The sequence below is a fragment of the Diplotaxodon limnothrissa genome, linkage group LG17, assembly GCF_057381915.1.
Source record: "Diplotaxodon limnothrissa isolate DT_005_m linkage group LG17, D_limnothrissa_male_GT1.1, whole genome shotgun sequence".
NCBI lineage: Eukaryota > Metazoa > Chordata > Actinopteri > Cichliformes > Cichlidae > Diplotaxodon > Diplotaxodon limnothrissa.
The window spans coordinates 29,253,123-29,275,355 of NC_140612.1; the positions used below are offsets into that span (position 1 = coordinate 29,253,123).

At 40.5% G+C, this 22,233-nt stretch overlaps 1 protein-coding gene across 1 annotated transcript in view; it reads right to left on the minus strand.

The window, feature by feature from the left end:
* The window catches only part of snd1 (staphylococcal nuclease and tudor domain containing 1), a 187,393-nt gene that overhangs the window by 113,493 nt on the left and 51,667 nt on the right, over positions 1–22,233 (minus strand). Inside the window, exon 16 of the mRNA XM_085376346.1 lies at positions 10,307–10,416. Within this exon, the coding sequence (XP_085232472.1) occupies positions 10,307–10,416 (110 nt within the window). The remainder of the gene's footprint in view (positions 1–10,306; positions 10,417–22,233) is intronic.

A 22,233-nucleotide genomic window follows, 5' to 3' on the forward strand; every position in this document is an offset into this window, starting at 1 on the left:
AAGAGGATGTGGTTCAGCCCATGGGAAGAATATACAGAGTGAGAAGAGGAAAATGATTAAAGTAAAGATTAAAACAGAAATGGGAGGCACAGAAAGGTTAGGGTTTTTGTTGGGGAGAGGAGAAATAGAGGAGGCTCAGGGTAGAGGAGATTTGGCAACTATTCACCATCCTACTCTGTTGGCAGCAGAGGCACAAACTGTTTGCTCACAGCAGTACATGCATCTATTAGTATTGTTCCAGGAGATAATAACTGTGTGTGTGATTGTGTGTGTTCTATGTGTTCCTGGATGTCAATTCTCAGCCAAAAGTGGCTAACAAGTTGTGATGAGGTGACAAATTAACAATATGGAGTGGCAGTATAACATGTATGTGGAAATAAGCGTTTGTCTGTGGGTGTGTCAGGCTAATAAATGAAGGAGTCTCTGTAGATGTGCCTGCTTTTCTCAATTGTTCCTCTGAGCTACTTAGCATGTGTAGTGCCATCGTCACACTGGGTAAAAGCTGTTTACTGTTAGCTTTTCTCTACTAATGACCGCCTGCATGCGGGGTTACTTACACCCTCGGTAAACTGCATGACTCTGTGTGGACATCAGTCATACTCTGTGCTGCCGCCCACCACCATCACCACAACCACCACCGCCGCAGGTAAATTCAAAACCTGTGGGGAACTCGGCATTGAAATTTGGGCACGACAACACCACTAAAGGATCGCACATCAGATTGTTAGCAAACGCTAAACGCTCACTGCATTTGACATTTTGTCTAATTGAGATCAAACTGTATGCTATGTTTGTAACTATAAACTACCCCTATAGTCCATGTTATCACAGCCGTAGTCATGTCAAAGCAAGCATGCAATCTGCCCGTTCCAAACAGGCATTATTTGAGGGGCCACTGTAATAGTGGTGCTAAATGTCAGCAGTGTAGAAACACCAGAGGCCACTGCGCTAACAAGACCACAGCTCCCTAACAACTACAGCCTTCATTAGTCTCAGATGCAGAACTACCAAAGGCTAACAAAACATTACATAGTAGGAGAATGCTAAACCTATTTCAATCTAGTTTTTTTTTTCGTTTGTTTGTTTTTCTGGAGTATGAACAGGGAACCCAGCTGTTGATAATGTGCAATGAAAGAAACCTTTTCGGAAAACACACTGAGAACTGAAAATCAGTAGAACAGAAGATAACCTGGGAGAGGTGGGACTTCATCAGGGAATAAGAGGAATATAAGCACTCCATGTCTTCCTAATTCAATTTCTGACTCCCAACCTCTGTCTAACTGTACATCTGGTATACATCCGGCCACCACTAAGATTAATAAAATGACTTAATGAATGTCACAAAAAGATAAATTACCATAGGCTTTGGAAGCAGTACAAGCATCAGCAAATACTCTCTCTTTAAGGGAAATTCTGCTGGAAAAGGGAGCATTTTAAGAAACTGCAGCGCTATCGCCAGCCTTTCTGGGAACTTACTCTGCATACACCCCTGCACATTCAGAGAGAGAGAGATTCAGCCAGAAAAGGGGTTTAAAGAAACTACATTTCTATAGTTGGCCTCAATCGAAGTATGCTTATACACACAGCCTCCTGCCTGTCGCCCACTTCTACCATTAGCTTTATCTGGCTGAATTTAAAGCTGAGAGCCCAATCTCCGTTCGGATTTTGAATAGATTTTGCAAGGCTTGTTCTTCCCTTTATGCCCCCGACTGTCCTCTGGGAAACATAGAAAAAGAGGGAAAGGGAGGGGGAGGGAAGAGATGCTGATCGCTGACACAGCCACTGAGATAGCCTCTCTGTTGTTGGTAAGGGATATAAAGAAATGGAATGAGAGGAGAGGTAGATGCAAGGCGATGCTGAGATGGGGATAAAGGTGCAGGTGTGCCGACATTATGCTGGGGTAAGCTGGTGAAGGATTACTTCTTCAAGTCTCTCCTCTTTATGGCCTTTATTTGCCGTTTACTTATTCAGATCATTTGGAGCTACCTTCCTTCTCATGCCAGGGTACAGACACACGCACAGATAAATGGTAGCTTTGTGAAGGCAGAGGAAAAGGCCAGAGGGAAAAGAAAAGAGGAAACGGTTGGTCGAGATACGTATGACCTCAATGAAGCAGGAGACAGGTGTTTAGAAACTTTTTAAAGGAAGCAAGCAACATACAACTGGCATGAACCGCTGACACAAAAATACTAATGGCGTGTGGAAGGTTACAAGCGGATTGTATGTGTGTGTGAATGTCAGTAAGTGCTCAGCTCTTCCAGTTTCGAAGTCTCACAAGGACTGAATGTCTCTTTTTATAATGGCTGCTGATTTCTGCGCCTGTACGTCCTTGTGGTTAAACCTAAAGCCAGGATGATGTCGATGTGTAGCAACTGCTGTGTTGTCAAGGGAACCATTAGCACAGAGACCAGAGTCGCACGCACACAAAAACTGCATTGATCTTGGTGATTTATGGGCATTTTCTACGCAAATGATTCCTTGTCAAAACCCCTACACATGGCATGGATTGCAAAACGCTGCAAGAGTTGATACATGCACTACTAGTCTATATATTTGATGTATGTATGGCGGAGAAACAAAGATAAATACGCATCCGTCTCTCAACCTGTTAATATGTTATGAATCAACAGAATAGGATCAATCTGACCATCAATAAACCATAGGCACCCGAAGCCATTTCCTCAGGCAGGCTCATCTGTGATTCATCTGACACACGGTGAAGGACACGGAGTATAAACCATTTTTAGAACTGTACACTATCAAGAGCAAACTGCAGCACAGAAAACTGCAAGACGACCCAAACAAATTATAGTATTATTCCAATAAGACATTTATTTCAGGAGTGCTTCAGAAGGAAATGGCTTCAGAATTCTCCCAACTGTGAGCATAATATATTTGCTGATAAGAAATGTGACACTATTAATTTTGCCTCCGATGCCAACTGCGTGTCATTTTTGCTACAGTGTCAACCAATGTTCGCGTTTAGGTAAGCGCCTAGCAACCCAGCAGCTCAGAAGGCAATGCAGCATGAGGATTTGGGCGTTTGTGTGTGTTCAAAGTGAGCGAATGAAACTAGCAGCATTAAAACAAAACCCTATTAACCTTCTTAAAATGACCCAGAGATGCCACGCCTATCACTTCACCTTACAAATATCATCTCAGGATCATGTTTAAGTTTCGCACTTTTGTCTATTGCTTTGATTACCAGCATCCAAGAAAGATCAAAAGGTATTCATATATTTCATCAGCTCTGTTCTGAGTTTTAAACAGCAAGCCCTATTTTTGAATTTCAATCAGTCAGTCTGCTCTTATTATCATTTTCTTTATTTGCCATATCTGAATATCCCTGACAGCGCTGCATAGACAGGTGGGATATAATAACAAATTCAAACAAGCTGGAAGGCAAACAATAAGAAGCCAAACAATAAGACGAGTAGTGACGTGTTTATTGACACAGCCGCTGGCTATCTGGCTGGCTGCCTCGGGTATTCACAGCCAGACCAAAATCCAATATGTAGTTTGGCTATTTTCCTTTTAAGTGAGATGGACCAGTACAAGTAGAGAAAGGGCAAATAAAGACACGACAAAGACAACCGAAGCCTCCCCCCCCCCCCCTTCCTTTTCCTGCTGCTTCTATTCCTTATGAAACACATCCAGTCTTCTGTCCTTAGGTTCAGTAATAATTCAAGGAATGTGTCTATGAATGTGAGCACTCACACTGATACTCCATGTCCTATACCTTCATTTTGCCCAACTCTATGTTTAAAAATCCAGAAGCAGCAAAATGTAGTGTGGGAATAAAAAGAAGTGGAGTGTAGAGAAAGACAATAAGAGAGTGCATTATACCATTGCCCTCACTGACGTGGAAGAGCACTGCAGTGCCCTTCATGTAGGGGATAGGCTAAACGGATTCAGTGGGTCCCTGTGTGCACCGTGTTGCAGTCTTAGCACAGTTTGCACGTTATACTTATCAGGGTGGACGATGAAGTTGCAATTTCATCACACTGACTCGCACACACACACTAAACACAAGGTCGCCCTTGTAAACGAGTTGTGACCATAAAGCAGAGAGAAGGTTTCTACCTCTCTCTCCATCTCCATTCAAGCCCATTTATCTCCCCGTCTGCGATGGCGCGAATGCACCGTAATTCACTACTTTCAGGGAACAAAGAGGCAGAGCGGTACTTAAATTCCAAACTGCTGCAAAAGTAAAAGCTGGACTCCGCCTGTGACACCAATTAGTCCAATATAATGCAGACAAGCTTTTGTGGGCAACAAAATTTATGGTCAGAAGTTAACTAAAACCAAGAATAATAGCATTATGCTCATAATGTGGGATTCAAGCTTGAACTTTTCCTCTTTTTTTTTTTTTTTTTGGAATTGCAAACTTGCATGGTTTGCAGAGGTCATGCAGCTAGAGCTATTGGTTTGTTTGTTTTTTCAAGTAAGAAACTTATCTGCTATCAGAACCGAAACAAAATAATCGCACTGAGATCGGATTGGTTTTAAATATCTATGTCAAATTTAAATACAACATTAACACTTTGTGCTTCCTTTCAGATTTATTTTACTGTCATCTCTTAAATGAAAACCATTAAAAACGCCATATGGGTCGTTCGCTACTCTTTGCTAATAAAACACACTCGTGTGCAACCGCTTTTGGCAACAAGCTACCATATGATAGGAGAAGCATTAAATATTTCTTGTATGGATATAGTCCAAACTGGTCATGCTGCTAGGCTAGTGCCAGAGTTATGAATGGATGGGGACAGATCCTGTCTGTGGTTATGAAGCAGCAGTAATCTGGATATGGGGCTGCCTTCTGCAATCATGGTTTGTTTAACTACAGTATGTGATGGGGAAAAAGGACCTGAGGGCCAGTTCACCGTCCCCACCGTCTGTCTCGCTGACCAGGAAACCACACCATGAATTATTCATCGTGTATACTTCTTCTCCATCTCTCACGCTCACACGCGCACACGCAGCACGAGTATGCCTAAGTATGACAAAGAAACTCGAGTCAAAAATAGATAGCAAAGGCAAGGCCAATATAAACAACAGAACAGTTGTGGGGGGGCAGTTGTGTGTGAGAGAGCACAAGAGAGGAGCAGACATGGTCAAAGGCTGTGAGATCCAGCACTTGTGTAATCGACCTCTCGCCAAAATAATTCAAGCTTGATCGGAAATCAATGTGAGAGCATGGAAGACGTGAAGAAATTCGATGGTGTCCTGCGGCGCTGTGTGGCAAAATAGGACATATAAAAAAGGGGTCAGATGTGTGAGGAATGCTAAATTAAGTGGTCACAGTTGCAATGATCACAGATGTACAGGGACAAATAGAAAAGGCACACTAAGAAACACTTCAATAAACCAATTGCCACAGTGTGCCTTTATACGCGAGCAGAAGGCAAAAATCCTCTTGATATTACAAAGGCATTGGGTTTATTAGCATTTAATCAAAATGCTCACCAAGAACAGTTATTAAAGCAGAGAGATCTGCACAGGCAGGCATTAGCAAGGCATCTGTGCTGCCACGCTGGCACAGTGACTCATCAACGCTCCACAACACAACCTCCTGCAGGTCTGAAGGCAGCCTTTGCCAACCCCCACCCATGGCAGCCTGATGCACACAGTGCTCGTGTCACAAGGTGGAAAATGCGGGTGGGGGGTTTGGGGGACCTCTTTTAGGCACGAGGGGGCCACGTTTAGGACCGCATGCGATACCACGTGAAACCAAGGGAATGAACCCCTACACAGAAACTGAAGTAAGTGCTCTGTGTGTGTGTGTCTGTGTGTGTGTGAGCACTTTGGATGTTAAAGAGCTGGTTCATTTTTCAAATTTCTTTTGCTAAAATTACTGATATCTTCCTATGTTTTCAGCTATTTTTTATTGTCAAATACAGCTCAAGTACAAGATGAAAATAAGGCTTCTCTTAAACTGCAAAGTATCTAGTAATTCAAGCTCAGAAGAAAGAAGATGTGCAATCACTTGGAATAATGATGTGTAGCTTTTACTGTGTGTTATTTCAGGTTTAGTCAAACAGAAGGCAATTCATCCGAGTGAATAAAACTGTAGTATTTGAATGCTGTATCTATTGTGGATGGTTACTGAAACTATGGTAGGTACTTTGGTTTCCCAAGAAGTCCCCAGGGAGGATGGCACAGACGTTATGTGGGACGCCCTGCCTGGCACAACCCTCGCTTTTCTCCAGGCTTTGGCTCTGGCAATACACATGGTTGTGACCACTGATATTGGGTGTGTGTTTCCTTATTCACCTCAGGTTAATCTAGAGTATGATTTTTTTTTTTTTTTGGCAGAGAGGTTACACACTACGATAGGGACCTTTTTTATGTCAATGTGCATGTTTTTCTCAACTTGATATATGTGAGAAAAGGCTATTAAAATGTATGCAAAACAGAGGTAAGTGTTATTGAGTAGGCAGTCAGCGGTATACACTAGATGAGAACACCCAGACTGAATGAGGTCAATAGAAGTGACAGTATACGTAGGCAGAAGAGAGCATCACATATTACTGTCCACTTAGCCTGCTCTTATCCCTGCTCAAACACGCCATCCCTGCACCCCCCTCCCGTCTTATTCTTGCCTCCTCTCCCACCTGGTGAGGCAGTTATGCAACACCAACAGTTCCAATCAGGGATCCTTTCTGTGTTGATTACTCCAAACACACTGAAAGATAAAATAAAAAGAAGAAGAAAAAAAGAACACAAGTAGATGCGTTTTAACAGAAACAAATGGTTCAATCCTCAGAGCCTAAGAGCTAGTAGCCTTAAAATACAATGCATCATCTAATGTATCAAGCAGATGATCACACGGCAGCCATCTCACTGGAATGATCACTGGGCCTGCAGCATTTTAATGAGCCACCGAGATGGTTCAAATATTATTTCACTAACTAATATCTTGTTTATTAACACTACAACTCTAAATATATCCCAAGACTAGCTGAGTCATCCCAGAAAACCAACGTCAATGCAGTAAAATTCTTCCGTTCCCCTGCCTCCTGGTTAGGTTGAGCTTTTGAAGATGCCACGCAAAAACAACAAAGAAAAATCAGCGACTCGTGAATTGACTTTTTTCCCTTTTTTTTGTCAATGGAAGGTGGGAGGTGAGACAAATTAAATGGAAGACATCAGAAAAGAAAAAGGAAATGTCTGGGGAGTGCTGTTTACCGATGCATTTTTTTTTTTTGCCCCTGCTCAGAATTCTATGCTGCTGTTTTGGTCCCACGCTGGGAACGGGAGCAGTGTCTGTCAGAGATTAACACTACACAGAGTATGAGGAAGGGAGAGGGATAAAGGAAGACAGAGCTGATAAACACAAAAGTCTTCTTTTTATTTTTATTTTTTAAACAAGGGGAATCAGAAAGCGCAAGAAATCTTTTTCTTTTTTTTAAAGAAAACAACTGAGAGACACAGAGGCAAATCTGTGACGATGGTGGCAGCGGTAGTTGTAGTGGTGAGGGGGTAAATAGACTAAGATGGAAGCCAAGGCCTCTCCCCTCACTGGGTGCCACATTAATTATGCATGTCTGTATCAAGAGAAATTAAAACATAGCCGTGTAGCAGTTTAAAGATAAATTGAGGAAAGGAGGGGGTAGAGGGAAATGGGCGTTAAGCAGAGAAAAAGCTGGGAGCAAATGTCAGGCAAAGATTTCAAACTGGACGCTGAAGACAAGAAAGGATTTATTTTATTTCTTGAAAGGGGACCAGAAGAGTGGTACAACAGAAAAAAAGAGACAGAGAGCACTGCGTGCTCATTCCAGCAACCAAACTCAATTTCAAGGCCACAAAGAGAAAGAAATAGCTAATTAGAGCAAAAAACGGAGGTGTCGGAGTGAGAGAACGTAGTGGCCACTGAGTCAACATATCGTTGGCTCAACAAAGCCCTAGAAAACTAAAATTGGCTGTCGAGCAGCGTAAGCAGGAAAAATATTTTATGAATGCAAATGACTGCGCCACCGAGACCCAAAATCAAATGGTATTCACGTGAGGCCACCTTAGGAGGAGCCTCAAAAGCCGCTGCAATCAGATGCTATTCAGAGATGAACCAACAGCAGAATCTCATGCTAATGAAATCAAATGATCCACATTCACGTTGGAGTGAGACACACCTTAATAACCAGTTTCATTTAGACTCGCTGCGATCTGCAGGGATGGGAAAGATGGAGAAAAAGATGGATTCAAGGGCAAGGACCAGTTCTTCGTTCTGTCTATCATCGGTTTAATTCTGTAGCTACTCACTTGCCTCAATAAAGCGACTCCATTTCCTGTCACCTCTTCATTCCAGCTTTCTCTCACATGTGTTCTCTAACAGCTAGATGTGCACTTGAGCCAATTTGTTCACCGAAATGTAACGATTTTTTTCCCCTCAAGGTATTCAAGAGACATCATGAGACTGCGTCATTAAAATACTTTTCTACTCAGTGATTCATCATCTACTAACTTTCTTTCTAATAAGTGACAGCTTTCGTATGTGTGAATGCTTAACTCTATTGTTAGCTAATTGAATGTGTCCCTCTCAAGAGTTTGACTGGGTTTGTGTTCATGTTAGCCCAAACAGGAGGTCGGTGCAGCCAGCCAAACAGCCGGCCCCCACACTGGGCTCGAGACTCATTATATGGCTCGGTCTTTCCTGCTAACTCCCACCTACCTGTGAAAAATTTGCTGACACCACCAATGACTGGCAAGGGAGAAAATGTGTGTCAGAGTGTGTGCACGAGCTTGTATGTATGGATGGATGAGGTTATGTACATGATGGCAAATCCTCAAAGTCAATTTTTCTTCCCCAACCAAAATAAGCATTTCATGTCTTAAAACAGCTTTGATAGGCAGCTGACTTTGGCATCATTTGGGCATACAAATGTCCACGGTGTCAATGAACCAGATGCGCGCACACACACACACACACACGGTTGGACAGAGAGTGCAGGAAAGCACCAAAACAGCACACCTGCACTGCAGCTTGATGGTAAAAATGTTCAGATGTGGGGAGTTAAAAAAAAAAAAAGGGGGGGGGGGGGGGGGGGGGGCATATGGATATGTGAACGAGGTTAAAAACTCTATTTTCATTCCAGGGGGACTTTAATTTAATCTGTAAAGAAAACGTAATCTCCGAAGACCGTGTGCCTCTTGTAGATTTAATCATACATGCATCTGTAAAAACAATAAAAATTCAGATCATATACTTGCTCCTCGACTTCTGCGCTTCTGTTACCAAATTCCCCAGTTGTTTGCATCACTTTTTCAACAGTCCAGGCATTCTGAAAAATCTAGGTTTCTCAAACGCATACAAACACACACACGGGTCCACCTGTGACGGTGGCTACTGGCTCCATTTTCATTACAATTAAACATCAGAGGACAGTGGCGTTAGCCACCCTACGCAAAAAAAAAAAACCCTTTAAGACTGAGATAAGAATAGAGAGGAGTAGTTTAAAAAAAAAGAGAGAGGAGAGACTGTGTGTGTGTGTGTGTGTGTGTGTGTGTGTGTGTGTGTGTGTGTGTGTGTGTGTGTGTGTGTGTGTCCTGGATAAGTGGTGGCAGGATTATAGCTAGTTCCATCATGGCTTTGGTCCGTTCACTGCCTCCTATAAAAACCTATTAGCATGTGAATGAAGAGGCACACAGTGGATGGAGTTTTCTAAAGCCCAGGAGCACTGATCCACTATCAGGTGAGTTTTCCGTAAACTGGAATAAGCACTGGAGGATGGTGTGTGTGTGTGTGTGTGTGTGTGTGTGTGTGTGTGTGTGTGTGTGTGTGTGTGTGTGTGTGTGTGTGTGTGTAGGTGTAGGTGCTTTTGAGGGTAGTGGATTGGGATTGTGTCCACTTCTGTCAAAATTCTTGTTGAGATTTGCCAACACTTTAATGCACCTGTAATAAAGCTCATTTGGGAGTAAACAATTTAATCAGCTTATTAAAGCTAGTGGCCCTATCTATGGACAAACTGCCTTCATATTAGGTTTGACAGAAGGAAGGAAAAACTTGGATTTTTCGATAGCAGAATTCAGCTAAAAGAGCTGCTCTCCCATCTGCTGTTTAAAGCACAACACACATTCTTCTCACATCTCTGAACCAAAATGATCTTATGTTCAAAGTAAAGTAAAACTAAAGTGTGAGTGTGAAACTAAAATGCTGCAAAGTGGATACTGAAACTCAGACTGTGAATAAGAGAGCGAAACAGAGGAAGTTAAGCGCCAGAACAGCAGAATATCAAAAGTGCCCAACATGGAGCTGGGCTTTGAAACAATAAGAACTGGGGCCAAAATGTTCCACTTCATTGCTTACCTCCCTTTGCAGCACCAGCTCTTTGGTGAACAGCATGGCCTCGTCACTAAAGGGTTCAGCCACCTGCACGCCTCCGGGCGTATTCCGGGAACTGCGTGGACATTCAATACCTGGCCAAAGACAAAACAGTTGCAGGAGTTAAAGGTGAGCACAGCTGCTACTCAAAAGAACAGCAAGATGCCAAAAATTGGTTTAACATTATTTGGTTCGCAGAGCCAGAACAATAAAATAAAATTTTTTTAAAAAGGCATGACTGAGTCAAATTATCATTTGGAGGAAAAAAGAAGGAAAAACCCATCAAATTACATCCACATTTTCCAGCCGCTCCTGACAGCTTAGACCACATTAAGCACGTTCCTCGTCCCTCTTAAAAAGGTCAAAAATTGTTTGGCTGCTCAATTGTACAAATGCACGTCAGAGGAAAAACAGAGATTAACCAGCGGCACTATGATCTGCGCTAAATGGATAATTGGTTGTCAGAGGTCATACCTGAGTGCATGAAGCACTTCTGTAGAAAAACATTTACACTAATAAATTTTTGTCTTTGGATCCTATGACATGAACTTTACTATATTTCCAAAGGCTTCTTTGTTGTTGTTTTTTTAAATAGAAGAGAGAAGGGAACGAATAAGCCTGAGAGCAGAGGTGAAGGGAAAGAGCAGGTATAAAGGTGCTTGTACTGTAGAATATCTACATCAACCAGTATGAAACTAAAAAGATATGTATGCATGCAACAGAGAATTTATGTATTTAAAGGTGCCCCAGAAACGGCCTTCAGTTCATGAGTATGCGAGGATCTTAAAAAATTTTTTTTAAAAAAGGCTCGGTTCACATACTGAATTATACATGTATAACCTGTACTGGAGAAGATATGTTTCATTGACTGAGACGCCTCCTCCTCCTTTTATTCCCTTTCATACATGATGATGTGAACGCTCATGGAATCTCTTTCAGATGAAGATTCAAATGGAAACGGTGAATATAAAAACACAACAGCTTTATTTATTTATTTTCGTATTCGTTTGCATCCAGTTTTCTCCAAATACTTCAATTAATAAGCAATTAGTGTCACTTAACCACTAAAACAAGCAGGTTGGTGCTCTATTGTTTTATGCAGAGTAGCCTAATGATAGATTCGGTTGGGAGTTCAACCCTCGAGCGCTGTGCTAATAAAGCAACAGCTCTCTCCTACGGTCTTTTCTTCCCTCTTTGACTCAAGGTTTAATTTAATGAGCTTCACTCGAGTGACAGATATACTGCCTCAGGATGGACTCACAAATACATGACAGAAGAGTAAAATCAGATGTGCTAGGGAATCCTGGTGACTTAGTGCTCAGCGTTGGCCATCTCCCTCTAATACTATCCTGGGATTTGAATCTCACTCCTCGTCCTCGTAAGTATTATTTATGGTCTCCTTGTGTTCCCTTGGAGAACTTCTGAATGATGATGTATTTCTATAAGAGGCATTTGAGATTCGCAGAGGTATATGCTGCTGAGATTGTGTGCAAAACTGAAGGGGGGGAAAGTGTGTATGGAACAGAAAAGCTCATGTGTGTTAGATTAAGGGAGGAATTGCATACGGTGAATAAAGCCTTCAAATTTAAAGATTTATTATATCCATTTTTTTTATAAATGTTTTCAAATTCATATATACAAAAATGCATTATTTCAGAGACTATTTGTTTTTAAATATGCAATCAGCAGCTACTTTATTAGGTATACCTGCTTAAAAGCTAGTTAATATAAATATGTAGTTAACGTATTTCTTGATGCAGACACGGTCAAGAAAGGGGATTTAAGTGACTTTGAACGTGATATGGTTGTTGGTGCCAGATTAGCTTGTATGAGTATTTCAACGGATAGCTTTGAGCTTATACGAAAACAAAAGTAAGTGCAATAACTACTTGTTACAGCCAAGGTAGGCAGAAGACCAGCTTGTTGCAGCAGCAGCAGAAGACCACTCCTGAATAAGAACAGTCTCACCAAGATTGGAAAAATGTTGGCTTGTCTGGTAAGTCTTAATTTCTGCTGCAGTATTCAGATGGTCAGAATTAAGCATAAACAACATGAACGTATGAATCCATCTAGTGTTGTATCAGTTCCCACTGAGGGTGGTGGTGTAAAGGTCTGCATGAGTATTGTTGCTGATAATGTCCATCCCTTTAAGACCACAACACACCCTGAACATAGCACGTCACAAAGCTCACATTATCCAACCTGGTAGAAAGTTCTATCTAATAAAGTGGTCAGTGAGTTTATATTTTTCCTACCTCTACCACTTAAAGGTGGCGGTAACACATAGAGAAGCTGTTTTTGGACTACTGTTTAACAATAAAAAAAAGAAGAATGTGTTTCTCTGCTAACTACCAGACCCCAGACCAATAAAACGTGTGGGCCACAGCGAGAGCCATTTAACAGCTTTTAAAATGAACAAAATTACATCCAGCGTGAACTCCACCAGCTTAAGATAGCATGCTGCAAGTCTATCGCAACTATGGCCAATTATATTAGAGGGGTGTTAAGTCTTCAAAGAATAATGATGTTACTTGAAATGCACATCCCTAGTTTACAGAGTCATTAATCTAAGACACTATGAACCTATAAAGTGTGTAAACACTGGCTACTGCCGTTTATAAGGTTATTTTATTTATTTGTCCTTTCTAAGAAGTCATTATAAACTTTCTAACTGCCAAAAGATTAACATTACTGTTCATGTATAGAAGTAGAAAAAGACTGGACTGAAGGACCAACTGACTTTTTTTTAATCTCATCTTTTTGTTTAGTACTTTCTGTTCCCTGTGTGACCATGTCCCATTTATGAGAACAAGAACAGAAGACATCAGCGCATTCACACTGGCAGGGAAGGGAAAATGGCCCAGGAAAGGCAAAAATGAGGCCACAGGACAGTCAGCACCCAAGGGTTACGAAGAACTGTTGAGTCAACCTTCTGCAAGACTTAAAGTGTCCAACAGCTAGCTTTAAAGCCAAACAGACACGTGAGAATTTCTCTTTTACAGTGAAGTTTGCATCGTTTCACTGCAGCTCAAATATCATGTTCCTGAGTAATTCAAGGTCATGATGTTTAAATTACAATATACTTGACTGTCAGACAGTTTAAAGCTATGAAATGCCAAAGACTAACAATAAATATATTTAAAATTAAGAAACATCTGGGGTTTTTTTAAATTATAGCATACAATAGTTCAGTAGTATCATAGTTGTTGTGCATATTCTCCAAAGTATTTGTCTATTTTCAAACATTAATAAGAACATAAAGAAAATAATGCCTCCAGTAAAACAGAGAGAAGGAGTAGGAGGAGGAGACACTGATGGCCAAGATCATTTGAAAGTATTTATAGAAGTGGACCAGGACAGGACTTCCACAAGGGACACTGTAGCTACAACACTGCCTGAACAAAGACAGGAGGAGAGGTAAGGGATGCCGAGGGGGGGGGGGGGGGGGGGGGGAGAAAAAGACAAGAGGAAAGGTTGTTAACAGCTTGCAAATACTGCAAGCCGTTAGCAAAAATTGGTATATGAAATAATTGGAGAGGGAGAGATATTTGAGTTTCTGCTCGAATTGGCCGAAGCTATGATAAGGGCTGGAAATGTAGGGTTTTACCCCCACCCCCCTAGCATAATCCACAGAAAAGACGAAACATTAATGTAACAGACAAAGAAGTCTGGTTTAATTGTATAAGTACACAAAGTACAAGGAATTTCCAGGCATGCAGGGAAGACGATTTCAAACCAACTAAAGAGCTTAAAAAACATTAATACTCAAAGAAAAGCAAACCTCTAACAAGTAGCTAGAATTTCTTAAACACTAATCATGCATCCTGAATGAGAAGTCCCCCTAATTGAGTCAGACGTATCTGCAAACAAATACACACTGCATTGTCCCCTCAAATGACCTAACTGCACTCAATATCCTGCGACTTACTCACACATACTGTAGTCTCCTCCCTGCAGCATTTAGACCGAACCAGGGAGTCACTTAGCATAGCCAATTTTAACCTGCGCCACGATACATAACTCACGCCTGACACCCCGATAAACATCTAGGTCAAACTGCAGGATATCCATCTTATCTCCGAGACAAACAAGACATATACTGATCGTCCTGACATCACACTATATACGAAAGCAAAAAAAAAAACAACAACACACACACACACACACACACAGATTCTGCTGTACAGCTGCTCCTCATTATTGCCTGCAGTGCCTGCCTACTTGTCAATCCACCATCAATCATTAGATTTGATGTGTAAGACACGGGCATTGGATTTTGCATTTTTAAATGTCTCAGCCAGACTTTAGAGACAGATCTGGAAGGACTGTTAGTAATGAATGACTGGTTCATTTTGGAACAAATTAACGCACAATCGAATGAGCAGATTAAAGAATTAATTTGTCGTTTCCAAATGCTGCAACTCGACTCGTAAAAGATGACAAGCTATCAGCAGTTTCATTTAGTAATGCTGTGGTTTTGTATCACCCCCAATCCCTGCCCACCCCACCCCCCGCCTCGCTTCCTCCTCCTTCCCTTCTGCAGAGCTCAGGCTCAGAGACGGGTGGGGTGGCCCTGTGGTGAAGATGTTTTTAATCTGTGATTTGGGGTGAGCAACATGACTGATGAAATACTGCCTGCCCCCTTAGCTAAAAACACCTTTCCTGCTTAGTCATATATATACACACACACACACACACACACACACACACACGCTTTAAGCTCCTTTGCCTCGCACCAAAACACTATCCCTCCATCCAGACAGGTCCTCACAAATTCTCCATCATTCTCTGCCACAATCATTCTCCACACGAGGCGCAACTGTTTCTATACGTTCTGCTATAAATCGATAAAAAGGGCTCGCACATAAGATGTATGGAACCAAAGTCAATCTTCTAACCTTGTGGCAGAAACGTACACACGCAAGCTAAACCACTTCAGCTTTCTCTTGACAACTGTTTGTCGTACAACCAAGAAAGATGACAATCTCATTCGTTTAAGCATTAACAGTACTCTCTGTGCCCACTGTCATTTCAGAGAAGAAGAAGAAGAAAAAATAAAAATAAAAATCACGAGTCGCTTACATTAAAGCCAAGATATTAAAACTTCAACATATGTTTGTGTTGCTGTGTGGGCTGTGCATACTAAACAAAATACAACCACAGACTGTAGATCTGAAAAATGAATCCACTGCTCAAGTGCTTTGAACCTGTATTCTTTCCAAGGGGCCGCTGCACTAGTTTAAAATAGCCAGATTAAAGATAGAGCTTGAATTAAAGGCAGATTGTTTATGGTTTAGATCGAATCATTAAAAGCAAAATAAACTGTAAACAGACTTTTGTGTATTTTGTAAAGTGGTTTTGAGCAACAGTTCTCCAGGCTTTACAGCAGATGAGCAGCATCTGAAAGTCATGGCTTTAAGAAACAGGAAAAAAACCTGACACAGGACCTGTCTGTTTATCTGCTGTTTGTTGAAGCATCATCAGAAATGTTCTGAAGGGTGTCTGTCAAGAAGCCAATCTCAACGAAAGAAAGCAGGGAGAAAAAAGGCTGAGGAGTGCCAAATTACACAAGGACGGAACTGAAAATCGGTGGCAATTGATCTTGTGGAGTGATTAATCCAAATGTAAACATTTTTGGTCCAAATAGCCATCAGTAAGTATGGACAACATCAGGAGAGAAGTACAAAAGTGAGGGTCAAATGCCATCTGGTAAACATGGTGGAGGCTCTGTCGCGGTTTGGGGCTTAGAATAGAATTAGGAATGCATAAAAGTTCAGTCAAATGTCTGGAAAGGGCCTAATTGGCAATGATTTAATTTTCAAATTTTTAACTTGCTGCCGATGCAGTGAAAGCAAACCTGGACAATGTAATAGTCATGGATTGACCTCCCCACCCTGGACCTTAACAATGTTAAAGCAGTGTGGAATCAAAAGGCAGCAAACATCCAAAGAAGAGTTGCATATCCTTCAAAAAGCCTTGTAAATCCGTCCTAAAGACTACTTAAATTACAAGAAAGCCTGCCTAAGAGACTTTAAGATGTCAAGGTGGTCTTACCAAATATTGACTTTCCAGTTTGTTAGAACTTATACTTCTATACTTTATTTCTATCTCTTTTCCATTTTCCTAGCAAAATACAAAGAAATGACGTGAGGCTCAAGACTTTTGCACAGTACAGAGAAAATGACTACTTCTCTCCTGATGCATTACCTCAGTAAAAACCCACCCTACTGAGTTTATAGTCTCAGTCTCTAGTTTAAATTCATATTCACTATAGAATAACTTACTTAAAAAAAAAAAAACTATTATCCTAACTACAGCAAAATGGATTTGGCAGCTTTGTAAAGGATTAAAGTAACTTATGAGTGATCAGTTTCCTTTGCTTCACATCCCAACCTTGCTCATCGTCATGCTTAAAAAAAACAAACAAACAAGCTGAACACTGTCAAAATGTCACACTTAAAGACTCAAAAACAGGATAAAAACAAATGTGAGGGTCACAGTGGCTACATCTATCTTTTATATAAAGCTAAGCATTTACCCTGCTTTAAATCTTTGTTATAAACCAAGCTAACGACCTTGAACCAATCTCATTCTTCACAGGAAGACATGAAGGTAATAGTGATCCTGTCGTACAGCGTACAACAACAACAAGATTAACGTAATTTCAAAAATGTCAAACTTTAGCTGCGTATTTGTTTAATATGAACACTTAAAAGAATAATTATTATTTCCAAATCATTACAGCTCACCTAAAAGAACCAATCTGGATATATAAGTGACAAATATTATGTACACTGCCAGCATCTAGTAACCTAGTTAAAATTCCTCCCAAAAACTTTACTGTGGAATTCGGTGAGCTTTCAGGTGACTAGAGATCACAGTGGTGGATCAACTTCTCTTCCATTGGTAATGATGAAAAATGACAAGTATCTTCCTAAAGACATGTGCCTCTCGTGGCTGTCATGCACTAGTGTCATCATGCAGTTTATGCAAACAAATAACACGCCACAAATCCCTAAGCTGGTAACCGGCATGCTGATTAGCCTTCGACTTTTTACACATACCCTGCCAGATGTACTGTTTTTGGCATGTCTGCAGGTATAAATGGGTGCTTAAAAGATAAAGGCAGCTCAGTATGAATGCTATTACTGTCTATCGTTTTATTTTATGAAGTCACTAATTCTTAATTTTTGACAGGCTCTTGGCAGGTTATAATTAGCCTTGCAACAGGCAAACAAACAACTAGGAGGTTCATGCCTAAGCGTGTGTGTGAATTCAGCTCTAAAATCCTTTCCTCAATAACCCCTTTTATCATCTCATTAATCCTTGCTGTCCGTCCCCGTGTGCAACTATAAGGTAAAATTCTCCTATTTGAATATGTCCACCTCATCCTTCACTTCCATTAATGCAAAAAAGCCAAGCCAAAGTTTACCTGAGGGTAAACACACAGGTGGCCAAGCCACAGAGTGCAGGCAGCTGATGGTAAGATCACGAGAGCGTGCTATTAGGGAAAATCTTTGGATTGTTTGACTCTCTTTCATCCTCTGAATCAGTCTTTCCGCCTCACCATCATCTCACCACGGCTTTCAAATGTAAGGCCTCATTACCTCAGACAAAGCTTAGGCAGTGTTAGAGCCGTTCCTCTAGAGCACACATTGCATTTTGCATGGATCAGTTAGGATTTAGGAAATTTAGTATGTATAATTATATTTTATATTTGTTTGTGTACAATAAACAATGTTGTCCCTCCATTTACAGGCAGAGGGTCTTCTTCATAGCATGTTTGCACCACCATGCTTCCATAGCAGCAAGTGTCTTTATCTGTGTTTTCGGGGCCTTCAGATCAATACAGTTCTATTTATAAAGCGCTGATTTACAATAGCAGTCGCCTCAAGATGCTTTATATTGTAAGGTGGAGACCCTACCTTAGTACAGAGAACAGCCCTACAATCAAACAACCCCCTCTGAGCAAGCATTTAGCAACAGTTGGAAGGAAAAAACTCCCTTTTAATAAGAAGAAACCTCCTGCAGAACCAGGCTCAGGGAAGGGCAGCCATCTACCTGATCCATAGTAAAGCCTGATCACTGCTGCATTGTTAAAATTGATACCAATATTTGGTGATTTAAAAATATATAGACATATTAGCTGATCTTTTCTTTCCTTATCGGATACACAAATTGGTTTCACTAAAATGTTATAGCTTTTCATGAATCTTACTAAGATGATGTGACAATGCTGTTGCTTTTGTGATATTTCAAGCATGTGATGCAACATCAGGAAAATCACTGTTTCATGCTGATAACCAGGTTAAAGAGTGTTTCTTCCATATCTTCTTTGGTTTTTCCCTTTTTAATTTATGTGTCGCTAGAAATGCTGATACCAACATACTGGCAAGTAGCTAATATTAGCCAATATATCGGTTGGGTTCTACTGAAGGGCACAACAGCATTTTATTGTGCATACTCTCCTGACTATGTTGGGATTATGTTTCTTTTTTTTTTTCACATTTTAAGATAGTGTGTCTTGAAATTTTCTACCTCATTTATTTTTCTGTTTTTATTTATTTTTATAAATCTGCCCTCAGACAATGCCTAAAGTGTACCACCAACACACGGGTGTTTAGGGCAGTCTTTGTCTGCACTAAACCAAACACTGTGTGATGGCTAATGTTCCTTGCTGACACTGGAAATCTTTGTGCCCGTCTGATCGCTGGTTCATCTTTTTGACAGTCTGCTGCTCATAACTTTACAACAAGTAACTCTGGAAGTGCACTTCACCTGCTCTGAACTCAAACTCTGAAATCCACTGAAGACAATGAACTTTTACATCCTTTTCACCACTTTGTCCACCTTTGTTTAAACCATCTTTTACTCCCATTCACCTTACATGAATTGCTTTTTTATGTCTCCTTTTTACTGTATCCCCTTTTTGTTAACCTCCATGTCCTTCCAGCCTCCACATCTTACTTCTGCTCTTCCTTTCATCATCCATCGAGACCCCCTCACCACACCCTTAAATCCCTTTCCTATACAGTACCCCCATCTCTTAGAAACTGGATGACTCCTTTACCCTTTATCAAACTTACATATTGGAGTGACAGTGCCCAGCCAGAGAGTGAAAGAAGAAGAAAAGTAAGGCAAAGTGCTTCAGGAGACTAAAGGGGAACTACCCCTGAAGCACACCTCCGGTCTTGTTTGAAGCATGGGCTTCACTTGCTGCTGTACTTTCTTTCCTCAACTGTCTTTCTACATCAAGGAAAACTCTGGAAAAGGAAGGAGACACCGGGCCTTTTGAGGCACCTCGCTGGAGAACCAATTTCCTTGCAGTAGTCAGCAGGGTTCCGTGTTAAACCGGGACAAATAAGTATGGCTAAAACAAAAGAATAAAAATGCTGCTGGCTAAGCAGGCCGGGAGATCTTAAATTGTGTTTTGGTATTGTAATATTGAATTGCGGCGTTACATCACTTACTGCCTTGGGATGATTTCATTTGCAGTGCTACTGTAAACACTTTGTTCTTAAATGCCCTCCCACAACACTGTTAAAGAATAAAAATTTGGCCTTGATGAATACAGTATGAAGAAAATGCAGCTAATGAAACAGATGACTAATGCAGGGCAGGTTTTAAAAGCAGCATCCTTTGAATGATTTCCTTTTTATTTGCATGTAGTGAATATTTACATAGCACTCGGAGCAAATTACTAAACAAGGGGACTCTGCATATAGACAACATACTTTAACCTTTTATCCATAATTAATGGGGTGATGAGTAATGATGATACTTAACCCTACGAAAGCATAAAATGACACAGCTGTAAAACTTTATGGTTATGGTAATGAGACATAATAGACTATAAAGGCTTAGCGTAACTGTTCCGACACATCACATATGTACCATGCAGCATAAATAGGAGCTTAAATTTCGATATCAAGTTACAACTTCCAATCGCACAGCTTTAAAATATAAATATTAAATCTGTACAAATTAGTGCCAGAAAGGCTTTTGTCATGTATACAATTATCTCCTTTTATGAACGACTCTTACGTGACACACATTAACGGTAAGTCCTTACAAATTAGCTCAACATATTGGAAAAATGAATAAAGATTTCCTCTGAAAATTTTATTTTCCGTCACAAATATGCAATAGCCTGAAGAAAAAAGGTCCAAAGGGCCCCTGCAGTTTCATACACAGATAAACACGACAGGCTTGAGGGCAGCCAATTTATTGTGCGTGTCATTTTCCACAGCCCTTGGTGCAGATGTGCAAATAAAACATTGCAAGATAACTTTGACAGGAAAGAGAAAGAGGAAAGAGATATGACGCACTTGGAGATTAAAAGGTACTGCGATAATAAGGTGTCCTTTGTGCTGTGGGGCTTCATTTCATGTATGGCTAACTGTTTAAAATTTGTTATCGCATAAAGAAAACCATGCACAACATAGATGAAAGGAACTGGTGCCCACCATTAAAGATGAGGAGAAAAATAATATGAAATAGAAGAAACAGAATAGAAATGAGACAACAAGAATAAGTACACATGTAAGCTCTTGAATTCATGCAGAGGACTAAATGAAAGAGAAGCTAAATACATTAACTAGGCAGGGAAATGAATCATTTTTATCAATCAGGGTTAATCCAACCAAATGTGTGTATTAAAGACATCATGGGTCATCTTCTGGGAACAGCTTTAATCAAGTCAGCTCAGTGCCCATCAGCACTAATGCAGTTCCTAAGATTTTCTAATAATCTTTGATTGAATAAAATCATTTCAAAAGTATACCATGTAAACATCAGTCTGAGTTTACATTATGGGCATTTAGCTAGCGAGAAAAGCAAGACCAAAACAACAAACACACGGTCCTGTGTACAGATGGCTTCTTTTGATGGGGTCATTTACATGTATCCTGGTGCAGGCAGTGGACAGAACAATGCAATTTAAAAAGCCATCAGTGGATCGCAAGACAATCAGACACAAAATTACAAAATTAATGAATGCATCAACAAGTCAGCCACGCATAATTAAACTGAATCTGGCTGTCTTGACAGAAATATATTGTGTTTGTTCTACTGGAAATGAAGAGGAACTGTTTAGCGAGTAAATGTCTGCCTGAAATGAAGATGGACTGAAACACAGTTTGATTGCAAAAAGAGCATTATCTGTGTAAAGGGTAAGCCTTCTTGCTACCACCCATGATCTGGAAGGATGCACAAATCATTGGTGGCTGCTAGAGATACAGTCTCTGTGTTTTTATTACTAGCACCAACTGTCAACACCGTCGGGGAACTGAAATAAATGACTGGACCTGCTATCAAGCAGTCCCTATTTCATCCCATCTGCATCTGCTGTTCTCACTGAAAATAATATAAAGGTCTACAAAAGGTAGGACACGTGAGATTAATCTCTGAATTTTATTCTCTATAAAATGTCAAACAATAGCGATATTTGTGGGATAGCTGTGGGATATTTTTCACATGTATTTTTACTTTTATTATCTGAGACGCCAAAAGATTTGTGATATTTGCAAAGAAATCCGCCACATCCTTACATGTTAGCAGAAAGAACCAGCAAAATTCTCTGTTTTTCTCCCCTTGGTCACTCTTCTGTATATAGTTTAGTTTCATATATTGGGATTAATCAGTCAATGAAGCAACTGCAGCAGCAGTTTATTTATTTTCGATTCTTCTCTGTGTTGCTGCTTTTCAGGTTAGTTTATTCTTCGTTTACCACTTCTTCTTTTTTTCTAACTGTGAACATATACTGCAGTTTTCACAACATACCTTGCCACATACTTAAGGTAAAAGAGGACGACAAAAAGGCGTGTTTTGTACTTGAAGCACGGAAGAAATTATAAAGTGTAGCACTAAAAACCTGGAGTTTAAACCTCACTTCATCTTGAAACAGTAGCCAG